We start from the raw sequence: 19,460 nt of genomic DNA on the forward strand, positions 1-19,460 counted from the left end.
GGCTCTGCGGCCCCAGGAAGACAGCAGGCGCCCCGGACGCCCCCCTGCCCCCCAGCACACCCAAGGCCGACCCCGGCCCACTCCCGCTGTCCCTGTCCTGCAAGCTCCGCCCCTGCAGCTGGGGGGGGGGGCTGACCTCGAGGGAGAGGTGGGCTAAGGAGGACGCGCGCGCCACCTACTGGCAGGCCCGGGACTGCCACGAGGGGCCGGAGGCGCACCCCTGCTGTACTGTCCACCGGCCGGGGCTGCCCCGGACTGGACAGACCCCCCTCAAACTCGTGACCAGCAAGGCCACGCCACAAAGTCCGGCGGCTGGGTTGTTTCATGGGACCCCAGGCAGGACCCCAGCCCCAACCCGGCCTCGGCAGCTGCTCTCACCTTCCTCAGCCGGGGGCCTCTGACCCTGCCCCAGGCGCTGGACCGGCCTCCCCTGACCACGGTCACCTCTCACGGCCCTGTCCCCGGCTCTGCCCACCCTCCCCAGTTCTGCAGGTGGGCGTGGGTCTCACTGGCCGGGCCCCTCGCTCCCCCTGGCTGACTTCCCCACATCACCCTTCAGCCAGCTGCCGAGAGCAAGCGCACTAGGTAACAGTGCCGCACCGGCAGAGGAAGAGCCGTGACAGCGCTCACTGCATCCAGACCAAGTGGGGAGGGTACGTGTCCCATAAATCGGGGGGGGGGGGGGTTCCCATCGATGGACAGCCACATTGCAGCCCAGCTTCTGGTTTTGTTTCGAAGCCTGAGTTCGGGGCCGGCACTGTGGTGCCGCGGCAAAGCCTCCACCTGCACTGCGGGCACCCACGGGCACCGGTTCTAGTCCTGGCTGCTTCACTTCTTGTCCAGGTCTCTGCTGTGGCCTGGGAAAGCAGCAGAAAATGGCCCAAGTCCTTGGGCCCCTGCACCCCGGGGGAGACCCGAAGGAAGCTCCTGGCTCCTGGCTTTGGATCGGCGCAGCTCCGGCCGTTGCAGCCATTTGGGGAGTGAACCAGCGGATGGAAGACCTCTCTCTCTCTGTAACTCAACCTTCAAATGAATAAAATCTTTAAAAATATATGTATACATTTTAGAAAGATTTATTTCTTTATTTGAAAGTCAGAGAGAGAGAGAGAGAGAGAGAGAGAGAGAGACAGAGAGAGGTCTTCCAGCCGCTGGTTCACTCCCCAAATGGCTGCATCGGCTGGGCTGGGCCAGGCTGAAGCCAGGAGCCAGGAGCTTCCTCCGGGTCTCCCCCGGGGTGCAGGGGCCCAGGGACTTGGACCATCCCCCATCCCTCCTGCCTAACACCCAACAAAGCACCAGCTGCCAGGAACAAGCGGGGGAGCTGGTGCGGCCTGCGGTCCTGGCTCTGCCGCCGTCCTGTTAGGAACCGCAGGCTTCTGGGCCGCCCGTGCCAGAAGAGGGGCCTCGGGAGGGTGCAGGGCAATCGGGGGCAGAGCCTCACGAGGCTCGTCCCAGCACTGCTGACCTCTGAGACGGGGAGTCCAGGGCCACAAATCCTGCCAGGGCCTGAGGCCGGGAGACCCCTGGGGAGGTTCTGACCCCTGTCCTCTCCGGCTCTTCCTGTCACTTTCCTGGCTCAGGACAGAGGGGTGGGGACCAGCCATGCTCGGCCATGGAGGGGGGAGGGCAGCAGCAGAGTTCAGGGCGGCATGGGTGGCTGCCGTGGGCAGGAGCTGCCGGCAGGGGCCCGGAGGCTGGGTCTGGGGCCTGGGGGCCCTCAGCACAGGCCTGCACTCAGCCGGGCCGTGGACCTGAGCCTGCCGGGAGAGGCGGGTGCCTCCGTCACTCAGGGACAGGGAGCAAGTCGGGGCCTGCTCTGGGCCCGCCCTGACAGGGCTTAAACCAGCCTGCCTGCCGGATAGACTCGGCGGCCCAGGCAGGGCAGGAGCCGGCGCAGGGAACTCCATCCGGGTCTCCAAGCACTGCGCCCTCCCCTGCCCCTCCCGGACAGCTGGGCTGGAAGTGGAGCCGGCCTGTGGGTGTCTCCGGCCCGGGGAAGACACCTTAAAGCAGGGCCCGGCTTCCACCTGCACCTCGGCTGTCCCGAGCACGTGCCAGATGAGCCTGGCTTTAGCGAAGACGCCGGGAAAGCTCCCAGTGTGTCTGTGCAGGGCCGTGTCTCCTGGGGGCAGGTAAGAGATCAGGAATCATCACGCGGAGCAGCCCACAGGCTCCACAGCAGGCGCCGGCATCCCACACGGGCGCTGGTTCTAGTCCCGGCTGCCCCACTTCTGATCCAGCTCTCTGCTGTGGCCTGGGAAAGCAGTGGAAGATGGCCCGGGTCCTTGGGCCCCTGCACACACGTGGGAGACCCGGAGGAAGCTCCTGGCTCCTGGCTTCGCATCAGCCCAGCTCCGGCCGCCGCGGCCATCCGGGCAGTGAACCTCTCTATGTCTAAGCCTACCTCTCAAATAAATTAATAAGGGTTTATACATATTTTTAAAAAACCCACGGGCTGGGTGGGGAAGGCCTCACTCGCGCGCCCGCACCCCACCGGGTGGTCCCAGGCCCGACTCAGGCGCCCCTGGGAGCCCGCAGGTGACGGCTCCAGGGCTGGGGCCCAGGGCTTGGCCCCCGCGACCACGTGGGAGGCCCGGGTGGAGCTCCCGGCTCCCGGCTCCGGCCCAGGAAGTGAGTCGGCAGAGGGGGAATCCGCCCGTCAGCCCTGAACGTGGGGCCCCCACGCGCCCGAGCCGCCTCCCCACGCGCCCAGCGGGGCGGCCGGGACTCGAACCGCGCCCACGCGCACGCCGGCCGCATCCTTTCTCCAAGGTCAAATTCGCTTCAAGCCCCAGAAGCCCTGCCCGCCCCCGGGACGCGGGACTCCCGCGGCCCACGCCGCCTCCCCGGCACCTGTCGGGCCCCGGGGCGGCACCTGCGACGCCGCGCGCCCGCCGCTCGGCTCGGGGTCCCGCCCAGCGCGCCCGGCCCGCGCCCCCTAGCGGCCGCCGGCGCCGCCCCCAAGGCGCAGCGGGGGCCCCGCGGGCCCTCGGACGAGCCGTGCGCCGATTGGCTCCGAGCCCGGGGCAGCGCCCGCCCCCGCGCCGCCGGCCAATGGGAGCGGGGGGCGGGGCCGCGCGCAGGCGCCGGAAGCGGGAGGTGCCGAGGGGACGTCGCGTCGCCGCGCCGGGTCTCGAGTCGCCGCGGAGCCGCCGCCGCCGCCGCGCCATGGCCGAGAGCGACTGGGACACCGTGACGGTGCTGCGCAAGAAGGGCCCCACGGCCGCGCAGGCCAAGTCCAAGCAGGTGCCCGGCCGTGCGGGACCGGGCCCACGGCCTGAGGCTCGGGGTCGGGGGTCAGGGCCGCGGACGGGGCGGGGCAGGGGCCTGGACCCGGGCCAGGGCGGAAGGGACGCGGTGGACACCGGGCGAGGGCCCGCCCCTCGCCGACGGTTCTCTCGCGCCCGGCCTGGTCTCCCCGGGTGGGCTGCGGCCCGGGACCCGCCCGGGCGCGTGGCCGGCCGCGGGGTGGCTGTCCGGGGGCCCGGGCCGGCCGCGGGGTGGCTGTCCGGGGGCCCGGGCCGGCCGCGGGGTGGCTGTCCGGGGGCCCGGGCCGGCCGCGGGGTGGCTGTCCGGGGGCCCGGGCCGGCCGCGGGGTGGCTGTCCTGGGGCCCGGGCCGCCCGGGCTGCCCGCGTTGCGGCGGCCCCGCGGTGCGGGTGCGAGGAGGGGCGCGCCGGGGGTTCTCGGCGCCCGAGCGGCCGTCGTGAGCCGGGGGTGGGGGGCGAGGGCCGTCCCCCGAGAGGGGCCCCCGGGCGGCCGGTGCCGGCGCTCAGGGCGCGTGGGTCGCGTTTCTGCTCCGCGGCGGGGAGCCCGATCCCACGGGGAAGCCCACGCCCGCGAGATTTAAGACCTGTTTGTTTATTTATATGGTAGGGTGACAGGAGGTTTCCACCTGCCAGTCCACTGCCCGAACGCCTGCGACACCAGGGCTGGGCCAGGCGCAAGCCGGCGGCCCCATCTGGCGTCCCGCGGGGCGCAGGGGCCCAGGCCTGGGCGGGAGCTGAGCAGCCGGGACGGCCGCGCCCACACCTGCTCCGTGGGAGTGACCCGTGTCCTCTCGTGTCGGCGGGCATGTCGAGCTGCTTGGCCGATTGGTTGCGGAGGGTTTGAGGTGCCGCGGCCCCTCTGCCTGCCAGGGACGCGGTCTGAGACCCCCGGTGGACGCCCGCGGCCGCAGTGAGGGTGACAGCAGGCGCCGTGTGACCGGCGGGGTGTCCAGGCCTGAGGCCCGAGCCCGGGCGACGGCAGGGACAGCCCCAGGTCGGACCACACAGCTCGGAAGGGCTCGCAGCCTCACGCTTAGAATCACACATTTCTGGAAATGTCCACAGTTGGCCGCGGGTGGCAGGGCTGAGGTCAGGGAGCCCCGCCGGGCACTCGCGCCCCGTAACTGCCGTGGGCAGCGGCCAGCGGTGTGTGCCGGCCCTGCCAAAGCTCTTCTCTGATTTCCTAGGCCATCCTGGCGGCTCAGCGCCGTGGAGATGACGTGGAGACGTCTAAGAAATGTAGGTTCTCGCGCCCGCCTGCGCGGGGTGGGCGGCCAGGGGCCAGGGGCCGGGGGGGACGGTCACCGCCCACCAGCGCCCCGGAGCTCGCTGCTCCCGGTCTGGGCAGCCCGGCCTCCCCTGTCCCCTGGGCTCAGGGCCCGGCCCTCTGCTTCTGCCCGTGCCGCCCCCAGGGGCCGCCGGCCAGAACAAACAGCACTCGATCACCAAGAACACGGCCAAGCTGGACCGGGAGACGGAGGAGCTGCACCACGACCGGGTGACCCTGGAAGTGGGCAAGGTCATCCAGCAGGGCCGGCAGAGCAAGGGGCTGACGCAGAAGGACCTGGCCACGGTGAGGCCGGGCGGCGGGGCAGCAGCCAGGCCTCCAGCCGGCCGGGCCGCGGGCTCTAACGCACCGCTTCTCTTTAGAAAATCAATGAGAAGCCGCAGGTCATCGCGGACTACGAGAGCGGCCGGGCCATCCCCAACAACCAGGTGCTGGGCAAGATCGAGCGGGCTATCGGTGAGTGTGCCGGGCGCAGCGGGCTGAGCCGGTCCCCGTGCCCTGCGTGGGATGCTGGGCTCCGACCCCTACGCCTGTCAGACCCAGCACCTCGACAGCCGGGGGGGCTGTTCCGGTGGTCAGCGCCCGCTCTTTCCAGGCCTCAAGCTCCGGGGCAAGGACATCGGGAAGCCCATCGAGAAGGGCCCGAGGGCGAAGTGAGCGCAAAGCCTCGAAATCCGTGCGTGCCCTGGACGCGCACTGACCCCCGACGGGGCCGCCCCGCCCGCACCTGCTGTCCAACAAGAACAAACCTTGAAGGCTCGGCTCTGGCTTCTTCCTCGCCACCCCCGCGGGGTCTGCGCAGGGCTGGGCGGGGGCGGGGGGGGCTGAGGTCGCCTCGCGCCAGGTGGGGGCCGAGGGCCGCTCTCCCCACAGCTGTCAGGGACCTCAGCGTCTGGCCGGCCCTGCCGCCTCCCTGGCGGGTAGCGGGGCGCTGGGGCTCAGACCTGGCGTGTGCTGTGGGACACGCACCCTGACACACGTGGCAGTGCGGTGAGGACACGAGCTGAGGGGCAGCGCCTGCCCCGTGCCGGGGACGCCGGGCCCTGGAGTCAGTCCTTGTCCACTTCATGGGGGACCACAGGTGCAGGCCAGAGCTCGCCACCCACCGCCCCAGGCGCCCACGTGCCCTGCTGTGTGTGGACGGTGGCGCTGAAGCCCTGGGCAGTGGCCAGGGACACAGCTGTGGGTGTTGCCACCCCAAGCCCTGCCTCTGTCCTCAAGGCCGAGTGGAGGGTCCGGGCAGCGGCCACTGTCAGGGCAGCAGGCGGCGGCGGCCTGCAGAGACCTGGGGCCCCGACCGTGGCCCAGACCCTTCTCAGCAGTCTCCCCCAGGCCAGCCCCAAGTCCCTCGTCCCTCGCCCCTGCACTGCCCGCCTCCCTCCCTCCCGTCCTCCGGTGCAGTCTCCCAGGGAGGTGGGGGCCGCCGAGGGCCAAGGGCCAGCGTCCCACGTCCCTGGTCCCTGAGCTGCGTGTTCTCTCGGCCGAGCCTCACGTCAGGTCTGGGGTCCTAGACCACCCAGAGCGCTCAGTCGGGCACAGGGTGTTTATTCACGGGCAGGGGGGAGGGGTGGTGTCCAGTCCACGGGGGAGGAGCTCCGGCCTTGGGGGCGGTCACGGGTTGAGGTTTGCTGGCAGGGTGATGTGGTCCTAGGAGGAAACAGTCTCACGATGGCAGCCCTGCCCGAGGGGTGGGCGGAGGGCAGGGCGTGCCCCCCCATCCCCCAGGTAGGCCTGGGCCGGCTCCTACCTGGTTGAAGAGGATGTTGGCAAAGTTGGAGGCCTCTGCCGCGGAGCCCGTGGCCTCGGGCAGCGTGGCCCCGGCGCCCGCGGTGCTGGAGTCTGAGTGGCCGCCCAGGGGGCACATGCCCTTCCTGCACAGCCAGTGCAGCCCCCCGAGCCCCAGCAGCACCAGGAGCAGGAAGAAGAGCAGGGCCCCCCCGACCACGGCCGGCACCAGGGTGGGCATCGCTGTGTCCCCTGCGGGCCGCGGGGCGTGTGAGCTGGGGACCCTGCCTCGGGGTCCCGCCGGCGCCTCATCCGGGCTGGCCCCCAGGGGCACCCGGGGTCAGAGAGCGGGGCGGCCATGGGGCCCAGGGGCCGGTTCCTGGGCGATCCCGGCCCTCAGCTCACCCTGGCCAAGCGCAGGCTCCTGGCAAGGCTGCCCTTCCAGGTACTGGACGTCGTCCAGGGCGATGGGCCCCGCGGCTGGCTGGCCGTCCGTGGTGGCTTCAAACACCATCTGAGGGCGGGGCAAAGGCTGCTGTTGGGGGGAGGGGTGGGGGCGGGGCTGCGGCCTGACGGGCAGGGCGGGGCCGGGACGCACCTGGAACTCCTGGGCGCTGACCACGTTGAGCTGGGCCTGCTGCCACTGCTGCCGCAGGTGCCCCTGCTGGCCCCACACGGCCAGCTGGCCCTGGGGGCTGCTCAGGAGCACTCTCAGCTCCCCCTTGTCTGCGAGAAGGGCCCGGGCGGCTCAGGCTCGGGGGTCCCGGAGGGCACCGTGTGCCTGACCTGGTGCGAGGTGGAACCCCCCACCCCGAACCCCTTCCCCCGGGCCCCGGGCCCAGGCCGACTCACAGAAGTGCTCGGGGAAGCCCAGGTAGTACCAGAAGCGCAAGCAGGAGGCCTCGGTGGCCGGCAGGGGCTCACTGCGCAGCCAGGCCGCCCGGCCCCCGGCCCCCAGCACTCCAGTTTCAAAGAAGGCAAAGTGGCCTGGGAACAAGAAGGGGCAGGTGCCCCCGCTGACCGGGAGCCTGCCCCGACCTGTGGTCTGCCATGCGGGCGCGGACACTTGGGGCTGTGCGGCCCCGCCTGCTCCCAGCCAGTGCGCACCTGCCTCTGTGCCCAGGGTGTGGTCCGTGAGGGGCTGGGGGTAGCGGGAGGGGGTGGCAGCGCTGCTCCAATCCCAGCTGTGCCCACCCAGGCTGGGCCAGGCCAGGTGGCTCCAGCCACACAGGCCGGACTCGAAGTCGCAGGACCCTGTAGGGAGTGGCCGGTGAGTGGCACTGCGCTCGCCGCCCGGCCCCGGGCACCAGCACGGCCCCTACCTGGCTGCGGGCAGGGCCCGTCTTGGAGGAGCAGGTCGTCCAGTGCTACGTAGGAGTGCTTCGCACCCGTGGCCACGGCCTCGAAGACCACCTGGCGGGGCGCGGGCAGGCAGCCCTCAGCTTGGCCCCGGCCGCCCCGGGCGCGAGGAAGGCGGCCCAGCCCCGTCACTCACCTTCCAGGTGCACTCGGCTCGCACGTCCACACGGCCCAGGCGCCAGGTGAACCCTCCGTAGGCGCTCACGCTGAAGACCTGGCGCCTCCCGCCCTCCTCCACGTGGACCCGCAGGGTGCCTGCCACGCATGGCAGGGCGGGCTGGTCAGCTGGGGAGAGGCAGGAGGCCCGCCGGCCCCCGCCCCGGGGCCTCACCTGGGCTGCGCAGGCTCAGGTGGTACCAGAAGCTCAGACAGGCTGGCTGGGCCAGGGGCCGGTGCTGCTCCGAGACCAGGGAGGCCGTGTGGCCTGGGGGCAGGGCCTGGCGGCTCGTGTCCACCAGCATGTAGTGACCTGGGGTGGGCACCACGGGTCAGCCTCAGCCCCTGACCCGCCCTCCCCCTCGGCCGCGGCCAGGCCCCGCACCTTGGGCTGTGCCAGTGGTGTGGTCCGTGCTGGGGCCCCAGGCGTGGCCCGAGGCACTGGCCTGGCGCCGCCACTCGCTCTGCCCAGCCGTGGAGAAGCCGCAGACAGAGTCCTCGAAGGAGCAGCGCTTGGGGGCCCAGCAGGGGCCCGGCCGCAGGGCCACGTCGTCCAGCGCCATGGTGCCCTGGTACCCGTCACGAAGGCCCTCGAACAGCAGCTGGGGCGGGGAGGTGGGGAGGTGTCGGCTGGGGCGGGGGGGGTGTGCCCTGCTTCCCCCCGCCGGGCACCCAGCCTCACCTGGTACTTGGCACCAGGGTCCGGCGGGTGCTGAAGGGTGGCCCAGGCCTCGTGCCAGCGGTTGCCGTGGGTGCCGGATTGGGACCACAGCTGCGTGTCCTCCCCGTCCCGCCTCACAGCCAGGCGCAGTGTCCCTGGAGGGAGGTGGGGTCTGCAGGGCCCGCCCCCCAGGCCCTGATGGGCACCACACACAGCTCTGCGCAGGGCCCGGGGCGGCCCCCCAGGGGCTGGCTCACCGATCTGCGGCCCATAGAGGTGGTACCAGAAGCTGAGGCACTCCACCGGGGCCGTGGGCACCTGTGGCCCTGTGAGCAGGTGGGCGCCGCGGCCCCGGGCCGGGGGATCTGTGGGGTCCAGGAGCATGAAGAAGCCTGGGCGGGGGGGGGGGGGGCAGACATGAGGCTGAGCAGCAGAGACGCCCCCACCGTGCGGCCCTCGAAGAAACCCGCCCCCTTGTGCAGGAAGCCCCGCCCTACCCTGGCCGGTGGTGTGGTCGTAGCCAGGGCCTTGGCTCTGGGCCCGGTGCCAGTGGGCGTCTGTGTGGTGTCCAGGGTGCCAGCCGCAGGAGTCCCGCTCAAAGTTGCAGGAGACCTCTGGGGGTGGAGTGCAGGGGTCAGCACCCCCCGTGCACCCCCACATCCCTCCCAGGTTCTGAGAAAGCAGAGGCTCCCTGGGGGGGTCGGAATGTGGGCGGGACGGACCTCTGTCCTCCTCCGTGGTCGCCGTGGCGCTGCAGTCCCTCATGGTTATGTCATCCAGCCCCGCCCCCTGCTGGCCAGGGCCGTCCAAGTCCACCAGGCCGGCAAACTCCAGCTGGGGGGGGCAGCAGGGAGGGGACGGTCAGTGCGGGCTGCGGCCGGGTGGGCTCCCTCCCTGGGCCGCTGCTCACCCGGAAGGGCCGGCGCCGGGCCCCGAGGAGGACCTTGCCTGCCGTCCAGCGCCCGCCGCTGCTCGGGGCCTGCCACACCAGCTCGCGGGAGCCGCCCTCCAGCACAGCCAGCGCCAGGAAGCCTGGCCGAGGGGGGCACCGTGGGTGGAGGTGCGCCGTGGGCTGCGCGGGGGTGTGGGGGTGCCGGGGGTCAGGCCGTACCTCGGGGGTGACTCTGGAAAGAGTAGGCCAGGTGGAGCTCACAGCGGGGGCCTGAGGGGCCCAGGGTGGGCGAGAGGAGCCGGGCAGGGGCCCTGCGCTGCCCCCAGGCCCTCTGCAGAGACAGGAAGTGCCCTGGGGGAAGAGACACTGCTCAGAGCAGGCCCCCTCTCCCCCGTCATCCACAGGGCCTCCTGGACGGTGGGGGGGCAGCAGAGGGCCCCCTGGGGATGCCCAGCCTCACCGGCAGCAGCCCCGCTGGCATCCGTGCCAGGCCCTTGGCTGTCCTGGGCGGGGAGCCGCTGCCACTGCAGCCGCCCCACACTGACGTCCCCCCAGCCCCCTGCCGCGGGGGACTCGAAGTCCGTGGTGCCTGCAACAGTGGCCGGGGCTGAGAGGTGCCGTGGGGGGGCGCCTGCCCCGGCCCACCGGGCCCCGTCTCCAGCCTGGGCCGCTCACCACAGCCCTGCTCGTCCTCGCCCTCCGGGCACTGTGTCTGGAAGTCACACAGCTGCTCCGGGGGCACACACAGGTCCCCGCAGGACAGGTGCCCTGGCGTGCACGGGTCTCTGGGCTGCAGGCGGGACAGCTGTGGGGGTGGAACCCGGGGCCCCAGGGGCCTGGTCTCTGTGGGGGCGGCACTGGGGTCAGGTGGGGCGGGGGCAGGGCCTGGGCTCTGCTGGGGGGGGGGACAGGAGGCCTCCCGCCCTCCCACCCGTCACCTGGCACTGGTTTGCAGCCGTCAGACAGGACCAGGTCGTCCAGGCCCACAACGCCCCCCGGGCCTGACTGCCCGGCCAGGAGGATCTGAGGGCAGGGGGTGGTCAGTGGAGGCGCCGGCCAGAGCGCCCTCCTCGCCCACGCCTCTCTCCTTGCCCCTTAGGGAGGGGCTCCCAGGACTGTGCCCTCCGCCCCCAGGACACGCCCGCTGGCCTCACGCGGAAGGGGTGGGCGCTGCAGACGTCCACGCGGTCTCGGACCCAGGCTGCCCCCAGCTCCCCGCGGCGTGTCCGCAGCACACTGGGGGCCTGGGGCGCACCAGGGCCACTGGCCTGCAGGAACAGCTGGAGGGAGCCCGTCTCGGCGCCGTGCAGGTACAGGTAGAAGACCAGCTGCGGGGCCGGGCACCGGTCAGGGGCCCCCTGCGCTGGGCAGCCTGGACGGGCGCTCTCGGTCCCCCCACCCCTGCCTCACCGAGCAGTTGTGGGAGGCCTGCAGCTCGGGGCTGGAGAGGACGGCAGGGGCGCCAGGCTCGGCCACGGACACCAGGAAGGTGCCTGGGGACAGGGCAGGTGTGAGCCGCGAATGCGGCCGGGGCGTGGCCAGGGGTCACTGGGTGCCCTGGGGCCTCACCCTTCGGGCTGTTCCTGCTGTGGTCTCGCAGGGGCCAGGCAGGGTGCTGGGGGCCGTCCGAGCTGCGGTTCCGCGCCCAGCCCTCAGCGCTGCTCCACAGGCCCAGGCCGGCCTCGAAGTCGGTGGCCATGTGGTGGCCTGGGGAGGGGCGCCTTGAGCAGGGCCTCCCGCAGCCCTGCCCCCCCCCCCCCGGCCGTCGGGCGGGGCCTCCCACTGTCACCACAGACTAGCGGGCCCTCGTCAGAGCCGTCCCCGCAGTCGTCTTCCGCGTCACACAGCTGCGGGGCGTCCACGCAGGCCTGGTTCCCACAGTGGCGGTGCCCCAGGGGGCAGCTGGCCTGCGGGGCTGTGCGGGGAGGGGCAGGGGGCTGAGGGGGCTGTGCCCACTGGGGGCGCCCTGGGGCGGGGCGGGGGGGGCCTTACTGGGCAGCCCACAGTCCCAGAACTCGACGTCGTCCAGGACCACGGCCCCCCGGTGGGTGGCGTTCCGGATGGCGGAGAAGGTCACCTGAGGACAGCGGGGGTCTCAGGACTGGGGTGAGGCCCAGCCCCCCGCGCCCGGCTCCCGCTCGGCCAGACTCCCCCCTCCCCGGCTCACTTGGAAGTCCCCTGGGACGCGGCCGGTGCTGACGGCCAGCTCCTGCCAGCCGGGGTGCCAGGGCCCAGCACTGCGCCACAGGGTCAGCGTCTCCGTGCTGTGGGTCAGCTCCAGCCGCAGCTCGGCCACATCTGCGACACACAGCGGGGGCTGGGGGGCTGCCGAGGGTGGGGCCTCCCCCCCCACACGCCCCGGCCCGGGTGCAGGGCTCACCTCCAGCGGGCGCCAGGTACCAGAGCCGCAGCTCACAGGTGGCTGCCGCCTCGCGCAGGACCGGGGAGCGCAGGGCCGCGGTGGCCGCCGCCTTGCCCCGGTGGGTGCCCACGGCCATGTACCAGCCTGGCCCGGGGCGAGAGGTCAGCGGAGGGGGACAGGACGCAAGGAGGCGGGGGCCGGGGCCCGGGCGGGGGCCTCACCCAGGTCAGTGCCCAGCGTGTGGTCGGAGCGGGTCCCGGGGCCCTGGGGCACAGCCCCCGCCCGGTCCCGGAGCCACCGGTAGCCCGAGGTGCTGACGTCCTGCCAGCCGCAGGGGTCACGCTCGAAGTCGCAGGTGAAGGGGGCGCCCGGGCCGGGCGCGGCCCCGCTGTAGCCTAGGAGAGCGGGGTCAGGCTTTGCCCGGCACAGCCCACACGGCCCCGCCCGCCGCCTGCCATCCGCCGCGCGGCTCACCGCACTGCGCCTCGTCCGCGCAGTCACCGCAGTCACACACGAAGTTGCACGCGGACTCCCGGGGGCTGCTGCAGCGGCCGGGGGCCCAGGCCCCGCCGGGGGACCCTGCTGCTGGCAGAGTGGGCACCCGAGAAGCCCCTCAGACCGGCCTTTGGGGCTCAGGCCCAGGCGGCCGGGGCAGCGGGGCTCTGAGCTCTGGGCTCGGCCCGGAGAGCGGTGACCCCTGGGGGTTGTGTCAGTGTGGCCAGGGCCCCCCAAGGAGGCAAAGGCCAGGGTGGGGGGCAGCTGGGCAGGGAGGAGCCGCCCGCCGCACCGGCTCTAGGCCCCCCAGACTCACCCAGGAGGAGCAGCGCCAGGACAGGCAGAGGCATGGTCAGGCCGGAGGCAGCCAGGCCTGGCACGGAGCCTCTGCGCCCCACAGGGACTTTGTGCAGTCCCCAGGCTGCAGAGGCCCCGGGGCTGACTGTGCAGCCCCCTATGTACCCACGGCCCCGGCCCCGCCCTGCGGAGCATCCCCGGGGGCCGTGCAGGGGCCCCTCCCGACCGAAGGTCAGGGCTGGCTCATCCGCTTGGGGAGGGGCGGCCGTTCCGGCTGTGGTCCGGGTCCCGGGGACCCTGCACTTCTCGCCAGCCCCCAGCCTCAGCAAGTCTGGTCAGCACAGGGCCTGCCTGCGGGAGCTCCTGAGCCCCCGGCGCCCGGCCCACGCCAGGGAAGGGTGCGGTCGCTCCGGCCCCCGCTGACCCTCACCGCCCCTGGGCAGCTAGACGAGACCCGACCCTGGCTGGCAGACCCCCAGTGATGCTGGGGTCTCCAGGCTGCACCCGAGGGTGGACACCAGCAGCCCCGGTCAGCTGCTGGCCACGCTTCGCCGGGAACCCGGGGCGGGCTGGGGACGGGGCACTCGTGGGTGCCCCAGCTGTGGCCGGCACCGAGGAGCCAGGTGTCCTTGGACTCGGGGCCGCGTGCAGGGCGATCACCTCGGACAGGGCCCCCTTATCAGGCCCTAAAGAGCTGAGTGTGCAGGGCCCCTCCCTGGAGCCTCGCCCGGGGCAGGGGACCCACGACAGACACAGACAGGCTCAGCAACACGTTTAATCCCCGCGCGGGGCCTCAGTAGCCGTCATCGGCCCAGGTGACTTCGTAGTCGGGGTACTTGGCTCTGATCTTCTCGGTGGAGACGGAGTGCTGGGCCCGGCCGTAGCCCTGCAGAGAGAATGGCCGCTGGCACCCGGGCTTGGACGTCCGGCCCCGAGCCACGCGCCGTCCGGGAAGCCCAGCCGGCCCCGAGGGAGGGGGAGCCGGGGCTGGACGTCGGGGGCAGGCAGGCGGGCAGGGAGGGGCGTGCGGCCTCACCATGGAGTAGCCGTACACGTGGATCTTCCGGTCCTGGCTCTGGTGGGAGATGCGCCCGCCGCCCAGGCACTCGCAGTCGTGGCCTTTCTTCTGCAGCTCGCCCGACACCTTGTCGTAGATGTCGGCTGCGGCGGGAGAGCGGCCTCCGTCGGGGTCCGCGACCTCGGCCCGCCGGCAACCACGCCCACCGCAGGAAGCCCCGCCCCACCCACCCGGAGTCCCGCCCACCGTCCCGGCCAGCCCCGCCCGCCGGAAGTCCCGCCCCGCGCCGGAAGCTCCTCCCGTCGCCCCGGCCCTCAGCCCGCCCTCACCGTGGTACTCGGCCCACTTGTAGCCACGCACGATGTCCTTGCTCTCGCCGCCCGGGGCTCCGGAGGGCGGCGCCGCGTGGACTCGAATCAGCACGTACTTGAAGACGCCATCGGAGTCGATGTCCACATCAGGAATCTGAGCCAGGCCCGCCGCCGCCATGTTTCCCCGAGCGTGCCTGCTCCTGCGGCCCCTACCCACCCCGGCCGAGGCTGCGTGTCCGTGCGGGAGGCGGGCGCTGGGGGAGCGCCAGCCAATCCCGTCGGGAGCTGCTGCCCGGGGCCTGCGCATCGGCCAATTGCGTCGCCGAACTGAGGCACGGCTGGCCAATCGGAGCCGGCCGGGCCCACTTAAAGGGGACGCGGCCGCGGGAGCTGTTGCCGAGCGAATAAAACGCACGCGACCGCAGAGCGCCTTTGCGCCGGGGGACGGGGCGGTCAGGGCTTGCGGGGAGCTGGGACAAGGAGGGGAGGCCCAAGGGACGCGCGCCGGCCCCGGCTCGCAACTGTCTGAGGCCCCTCTGACGACCGTGCCCGGGACCCCTCCCCCCCGCCTCCCCGTGCCCGGCGACCCCTCCCCGCGCCACCCCGTGCCCGGCGACCCCTCCCCTCGCTGCCTCGTGTCTGGTGACCCCTCCCCACCCCCTCCGTCCCTATCCGCCCCCGCCTCCCCGTGCCCAGTGGCCCCTCTCCACGCTGTCTCGTGTCCGGTGACCCCGGCCCACACCGCCTCCTCGCCACCCCCCCCCCGCCACTGCCCCGAGTCCGGCGACCCCGCCCTCCTCCCGCCAGCCCCCCACACCGCCCCAGTCGGGCGACCCCGCTCCAAGCACAGGAGACGTAGTGGCTACATTCAGGTGCTTTTACTTGGTTCGGAAGCGCTCGCCCCCTGGACGTATCGCAGCCCGGGGGGCCCGGCCGGGCCGTAGGCGGGGGGGGGGCGCGAACAAGCGGGACGCCGGGCCGGGGCCTCCACGCGGCGCGCAGCCCGGGAGTGCGGTCCCCGGGCTGCAGCGCGCCCCGGCCCGGCCCCCAACGGGCTCACGAGGCGGAAGCCGGCGGGGGCCGCCCCGACGGGGCGCACGCGGGTCGCGGGGACGGGGGGCTGGGGAGGCGGCGGGGTGGCCCCGCGCCGTGTCCTCGGGCCCGCCCCGCCCGGCGGGGAGCACCAGGCCGAGGACGGCGCGGTCACATGAGGTCGTCCAGCAGGTTGGCGCTGGCCACCCAGTCGAGCGCGCGCGGCTCGGAGGCGGCCATGATCATGCACATGAAGGGGCGGCCGGTGCGCCGGTCGGTGGGGTAGATGGTGGTGGGCGTGAAGCGCCGGTTGTCCTCCACGAACTCGCACAGCTGCTCGTACACGCGCGGGAACTCGTGGCGCAGGAAGACGCCGCGCAGCCGCAGCTCGCGCTGGATGTGCACGAAGGCCACCTCGCGCGCGCGCCGCCCCGCCTCGCCGTCCTGGTCCAGGCCCGCGGTGCCGGGCGGCGGCGTCAGGATCAGCGTCTCCATGTCGGGCTCGCGGCCCCGCGCCGGCGGCGGGCGCGTGGGGCTGCCGGCCGCCAGCGCCACCTTGGCGAACTTGCGCACCGTGGGCCCGGGGCTGCGCGGCGCGGGCGCGGGCCGGGCCGGGCTGGCGGCGCCGGGGCCCACGGCCACGGACACGCTGAGCAGGAAGCACTCGGCCGGCTCGTAGAGGCGCCCGGCGGCCGCCAGCTCGCGCGCGTAGCTGCCCAGCGGCGCCGCGTGCGTGGCCAGCTCGCGCAGCGACAGGTAGGTGGGCGACAGCAGCAGCCCCTCGAGGCCGAAGCGCAGGAAGTTGTCGGCCGAGCCGGGGCTGGGGAAGCCGAGGAAGAGCACGCCGCGGCCGCGCGACAGGAAGCCGACGCGCGCGATGCGGGAGAAGGCGCGGTGCACCGGCCCGCTGTCGCGGCAGAACTGCAGCACGTGGCGGCACACGCTGCCCACGCGGCCGTACACGCAGCGCGCCTTGTGCGCGTCCCAGTCCTCGCGGCGGCACAGGCGGGAGCAGTAGTAGGTGTAGCAGCTGTGGCAGGACTTGAAGTAGAGGCAGGCGTTGAACATGGTCTCGGTGCGCCGGCAGCGCGCGTTCGAGCAGGTCATCAGGTCGTCCTCGTCCGCGCTGGGCTCCGGGGACGCGGCCGCGGGCTCCTCGGCGCTGCCGGCGGAGGCGGGCGGCGAGCGCGCGGGCGCGGCGGGGCGCGCGTCCGGCAGGCGGCGCGGCGGGCGGCCCAGGCCCTCGGGCGCGGGCTCCGGCCTCGAGTCGATGACCAGGTCGGTGATGAGCTCGTCCAGCTGCTCCAGGCTGCGCTGGCGGCCCGGGGCGGGCGCGGCGGCGGGCGCGGGTGGCTGCGGGCGCGCCCCCGGCGGGCCCCAGCCCCTGGCGCCCGGGAGGTCGGCGGCGCGCAGGTCGTTGTCGGTGATGGTGATCTCGGGGGTCACGTACCAGTTCCGGCCCGGCCCCTCGCCCGCGCGGCCCTTCTCCGTCAGCGACGTCTCGGACAGCGACAGCGCCGCGTAGCGCCGGGGCGACGTGGACAGGTTCACGACCACTGGCGGCCGCCGGCCCTCGGGCGACGCGCCCCGGCCTCCGCGCGCCAGCAGGTTCTCGTAGCTGCGGCCGCGGCCCAGGGGGTCCTCCCGGCGCGGCGCCGGCGCCAGGATGTTGTCCCAGGAGCGCGAGTGGTGGCGGCTGTCGGTGACCAGCCGGGGCGGGCTGGTGCCGGTGCCGGCGTGCCACGAGGCCAGCAGCGGGCCGGGGTCGGGCGGCGGCGCCACCTGCAGCGTGCGGTACGGCCGCGGGCCCCAGTCGGCCCAGGCGGGGCTGCTGCGCGGGTGCGGGTAGGTCCGGGTCAGGGCGTCGCGCTCGCGGGAGCGCCCGAAGTCCGCGGTGTAGAAGGCGCGGGCGGCGAGGCGGGCCCGGGGCTCGTCGGGGGCGTAGCAGGGGCCGTAGGCTCGCGGCGCCTCGGCGAGGTAGGAGCGGGCGGGCGGGGCCTGGATCGGGAAGGTGCGCGCCTCGCCGGCGTAGTAGCCGGGCCCACACCTCGGGCTGGGCCCCGGGGGCTCCTCGGACGCGTAGGGCTGGGGGCAATAGCCGTCGAAGGGGGGGCCGGGGCTGGCCGCGAAGCCGCCCGCGTACCCCTCCGGCTCCTCGGTGTAGAAGAACCGCGTGGGCCCCGGCGGCGCGGCGAAGTGCAGGCCGCGGCGCTCGGCGGGGTCTCGGGGCGCGGGCCCGTCGCAGTACAGCGCCCGGGGGTCCGCGCAGTACGAGTCACTGGGGGTGGGTGTGCGCGACAGCGCCACATGGCGGGGCCCGGGGACCGTGAGGCCGTGGGCGGGCGGGGCGGCGGCGCGGGCCCAGGGCGGGGCGGCGGCGGGGGCCCAGGGCCGGGTGCCTCGGGCGGCGTGCTGTAGCGCCGCGTCGTCCGGCTTGATGTCCAGGCGGCAGCGGACGTGCGGGGCCGGCCCCGCGGGCGGCTCGGGCGGCGCGCAGCGGCCTGGGGCGGCGCACAGGGGCGCGATGCGACCGGGGCCGCCGCGCTGGGGTTGCAGCTTGATGGGGTGCAGCTCGTTGGCCAGGGCGCGCAGCGCGGGGTAAGCGGGCTCCCGGCGCGGCGACCCGTCCGCCCGCGCCGCGCGCTGCGTCTCCCGGCCTCGGCGCGGCAGCACGGGCGGCGAAGCCGGCGCGGGCGCCAAGCCCGGGGGCGCGCGGGGGGCGCTCTTGGAGCGGGCGCGCCGCCGGTGCTCGCCGTCCCGGGGCCGGGCACGCGGCGGCTCCGGCTCCGGCTCCGCGCGGGCCTCCATGGCGGGCCCGTCCAGCGCCTCCAGGAAGTCAAAGCTGCGGCAGTGGCGCTTGCTGAAGGGCGCGGCGGGCCGGGCTTCGGGGCGCTCACATGGCTGGCGCCTGGACGCGGGCCCCGGGGCCGCCACTTTGATGTCTTGGTACACGGTGGACACTAGCAGGTCCGGCGGGTCTGTGCGGGTCATCTTAAAAGTAGTGCCCAGGCTGGCGGCTCCAGCTCACTTGGCCTTTCGGGGCTTCTGCCCTGGGGGGGATACGGGTGAGGGAGGTCCTGTCTGCGGCCCAGGCCCCCCACTCCTCCCGCAGCGGCCGGCTTACCTGGGGCACAGCGGGCCTCGGCCTCAGCCCTGGGCGCTTGTTCCATGGCGGCAGCGGCGGCACCTGCGGAACCCGAACCGCGCTGTCCTGACCCCCGGGGCCTGGGCCCCCAGCCCTGGGCAGGGGGCAGGCCCAGAGAGGCTCGGCTGTCCCCTGGGCTCTGCCTGCCCCAGGATGGGCAGGAGAGCCGGGTTGTGGTCCTGGGTGTGCTGCCCTCTGGTGCCCACAGCTGGAATGATGTGCGCTCATGTTGGTCTATGACAGGTGCAGGATGAGCCAAAGCCCCTTGCCGGGGCCACTGCGGTGCCCGCTGCCGGTCCTTGGGCCCAGCCTCGGCCACCTCCACAGACGCTGATGCCCCCTGGCCCTGCTGACTAGGCCGGCCGGAGCCCCTCCCCGGTGCTGCAAGGGACAGACTTCTGCACCCAAGGCTGAGTCCTGGCCCTGGCCGGGAAAATCCCCCAGGAGCACGCCTGGGCCTCAGCTGCCGGGAGGGGCTGGAGCCCACCTGGCGCGTGGGGGCCGCGGCAGCCCAGCTTTCTGAGGCGCTGGGGACCCCGTCCCCACCCCAGGGTGTACACAGCGCTGGGACTGGGGTGGGGGGGCTCCTGGTACTCTGCCTGCACCATGCCAGCGGGGGGAGGCAGGGCGGGGGTGGGGGAGGGACAGGGCCCTCCCCGCCCTGCCGCAGACTCCAGCTCCTGGGTCAAATGTGGGCCACCGGCACCGCTGTGGTCCCCAGGGCCTGGGGCTGGCTGGGGAGGGGCTCACAGTGGCGACAGCCCCTCCCCCCCAAGGCAGGGAGTCGACCGGCTGGCCAGGCCCATCACCCAGTGGGACCAGCCAGGTCAGGTCAGGGAGGGCTTCCTGCTGGTGGAGCCGCCCCCAGGGCCCTCGTCCCCACCCCGACCTCAGCCCACCCCATGGCTGCCCGTTTCATCCTAAGCTCAAGGCCAGGCCGGGACCCAGCCGGGGGCCCCGCCCCCGGCAGGTGAGAGCCGGCCTTGCGGCTGCGGGGCTCCGCGACGCCCCCTCCCCGTGGGCGTGGGGTCGGCTCCTTGGGGGCCTTCGCCCCTGCGGAGCCCACGTGGGTGGCTAGGAGCCCCCTCCCCCACCTCGCAGCGCGGCCCCGCCCGGCCGCGAGCGGCCCTCGCGAGGACCCGGCCGGGGCTGCCTGGAGGTGGGGGCGCCCCGTCCTCTAGGGCGGCCCCCGGCCGTGACAGCAGCGCGCCGGGCATCCCACCCCGGCCCCTCACCTGAGCGTGCTCCGCCCGCCAAGCCTTGCTGGGCTGCGCAACCCTGCGGCTCCGCGGCGTCGCCGGCACCGGCGGAAGCTTCCAGGCAGCGGCGGTGCCGGCCCGGGCGCTCAGTGCTGCCTCCGATGGCGGCCGGAGGGACTGCACTTAAAGGGGCCGCGCCTGCTGGGGGCTGCACGGCGGCCCCGGGAGCCGCGTAGTGCGGCCGGGACGCTCC

At 74.0% G+C, this 19,460-nt stretch overlaps 4 protein-coding genes across 5 annotated transcripts; 1 reads left to right on the forward strand and 3 right to left on the reverse strand.

Moving 5' to 3' along the window:
• The first annotated feature begins 3,086 nt into the window (after positions 1-3,086).
• On the forward strand, positions 3,087-5,310 carry EDF1 (endothelial differentiation related factor 1). Its single transcript, XM_062207232.1, has 5 exons — positions 3,087-3,246; positions 4,455-4,506; positions 4,680-4,840; positions 4,918-5,011; positions 5,151-5,310. The coding sequence occupies exons 1-5, from the start codon at positions 3,169-3,171 to the stop codon at positions 5,210-5,212; spliced, it is 447 nt and encodes a 148-aa protein (XP_062063216.1). The 5' UTR covers positions 3,087-3,168; the 3' UTR covers positions 5,213-5,310.
• Positions 5,311-6,084: 774 nt separating this feature from the next.
• MAMDC4 (MAM domain containing 4) lies at positions 6,085-12,555 on the reverse strand. The gene is made up of 29 exons (XM_062208332.1): positions 12,522-12,555; positions 12,185-12,322; positions 11,932-12,105; positions 11,729-11,854; positions 11,516-11,646; positions 11,341-11,425; positions 11,138-11,263; positions 10,918-11,055; positions 10,759-10,841; positions 10,503-10,676; positions 10,287-10,371; positions 10,024-10,191; positions 9,809-9,937; positions 9,568-9,699; positions 9,367-9,488; positions 9,179-9,290; positions 8,954-9,070; positions 8,714-8,848; positions 8,478-8,611; positions 8,181-8,397; positions 7,971-8,108; positions 7,776-7,894; positions 7,603-7,693; positions 7,388-7,534; positions 7,133-7,267; positions 6,879-7,006; positions 6,686-6,794; positions 6,303-6,532; positions 6,085-6,202 (listed from the first exon to the last, which is right to left on the reverse strand). The coding sequence occupies exons 1-29, from the start codon at positions 12,553-12,555 to the stop codon at positions 6,167-6,169; spliced, it is 3,693 nt and encodes a 1,230-aa protein (XP_062064316.1). The 3' UTR covers positions 6,085-6,166.
• Positions 12,556-13,261: 706 nt separating this feature from the next.
• Positions 13,262-14,065, reverse strand: PHPT1 (phosphohistidine phosphatase 1). The gene is made up of 3 exons (XM_062207235.1): positions 13,850-14,065; positions 13,539-13,663; positions 13,262-13,388 (listed from the first exon to the last, which is right to left on the reverse strand). Exons 1-3 carry the CDS (start codon positions 14,007-14,009, stop codon positions 13,296-13,298), a joined length of 378 nt encoding a protein of 125 aa, XP_062063219.1. The 5' UTR covers positions 14,010-14,065; the 3' UTR covers positions 13,262-13,295.
• A 911-nt stretch (positions 14,066-14,976) lies between these two features.
• Positions 14,977-19,297, reverse strand: AJM1 (apical junction component 1 homolog). Of its 2 annotated transcripts, XM_062206844.1 has the most exons (3): positions 19,244-19,297; positions 17,988-18,050; positions 14,977-17,913 (listed from the first exon to the last, which is right to left on the reverse strand). In XM_062206844.1, exon 3 carries the CDS (start codon positions 17,852-17,854, stop codon positions 15,035-15,037), a length of 2,820 nt encoding a protein of 939 aa, XP_062062828.1. In that variant the 5' UTR covers positions 17,855-17,913; positions 17,988-18,050; positions 19,244-19,297; the 3' UTR covers positions 14,977-15,034. The 2 variants fall into 2 exon arrangements, with proteins under 2 accessions (XP_062062828.1, XP_062062826.1); XM_062206842.1 differs by lacking the exon at positions 19,244-19,297 and having other exon boundaries at positions 17,988-18,849.
• Between the last annotated feature and the right edge of the window lie 163 nt (positions 19,298-19,460).

This window comes from Lepus europaeus, chromosome 12, assembly GCF_033115175.1.
Source record: "Lepus europaeus isolate LE1 chromosome 12, mLepTim1.pri, whole genome shotgun sequence".
Classification (NCBI taxonomy): Eukaryota; Metazoa; Chordata; class Mammalia; order Lagomorpha; family Leporidae; genus Lepus; species Lepus europaeus.

Bases quoted from the DNA above. Each gene is read 5' to 3' on its own strand.
- EDF1 (XM_062207232.1), top strand. From the start codon at position 3,169: ATGGCCGAGAGCGACTGGGACACCGTGACGGTGCTGCGCAAGAAGGGC. The intron at 4,841-4,917 runs GTGAGGCCGGGC...GCTTCTCTTTAG, and splicing joins CGCAGAAGGACCTGGCCACG to AAAATCAATGAGAAGCCGCA. The intron at 5,012-5,150 runs GTGAGTGTGCCG...CGCTCTTTCCAG, and splicing joins CAAGATCGAGCGGGCTATCG to GCCTCAAGCTCCGGGGCAAG.
- MAMDC4 (XM_062208332.1), bottom strand. From the start codon at position 12,555: ATGCCTCTGCCTGTCCTGGCGCTGCTCCTCCTGG. The intron at 10,677-10,758 runs GTGAGGCAGGGG...CCGGCCCCGCAG, and splicing joins AGGCCTCCCACAACTGCTCG to CTGGTCTTCTACCTGTACCT. The intron at 6,203-6,302 runs GTAGGAGCCGGC...GTTTCCTCCTAG, and splicing joins CCAACATCCTCTTCAACCAG to GACCACATCACCCTGCCAGC.
- PHPT1 (XM_062207235.1), bottom strand. From the start codon at position 14,009: ATGGCGGCGGCGGGCCTGGCTCAGATTCCTGATGTGGACATCGACTCC. The intron at 13,664-13,849 runs GTGAGGGCGGGC...CTCCCGCCGCAG, and splicing joins CAAGTGGGCCGAGTACCACG to CCGACATCTACGACAAGGTG. The intron at 13,389-13,538 runs GTGAGGCCGCAC...TTCTCTCTGCAG, and splicing joins ACGTGTACGGCTACTCCATG to GGCTACGGCCGGGCCCAGCA.
- AJM1 (XM_062206844.1), bottom strand. From the start codon at position 17,854: ATGACCCGCACAGACCCGCCGGACCTGCTAGTGTCCACCGTGTACCAA.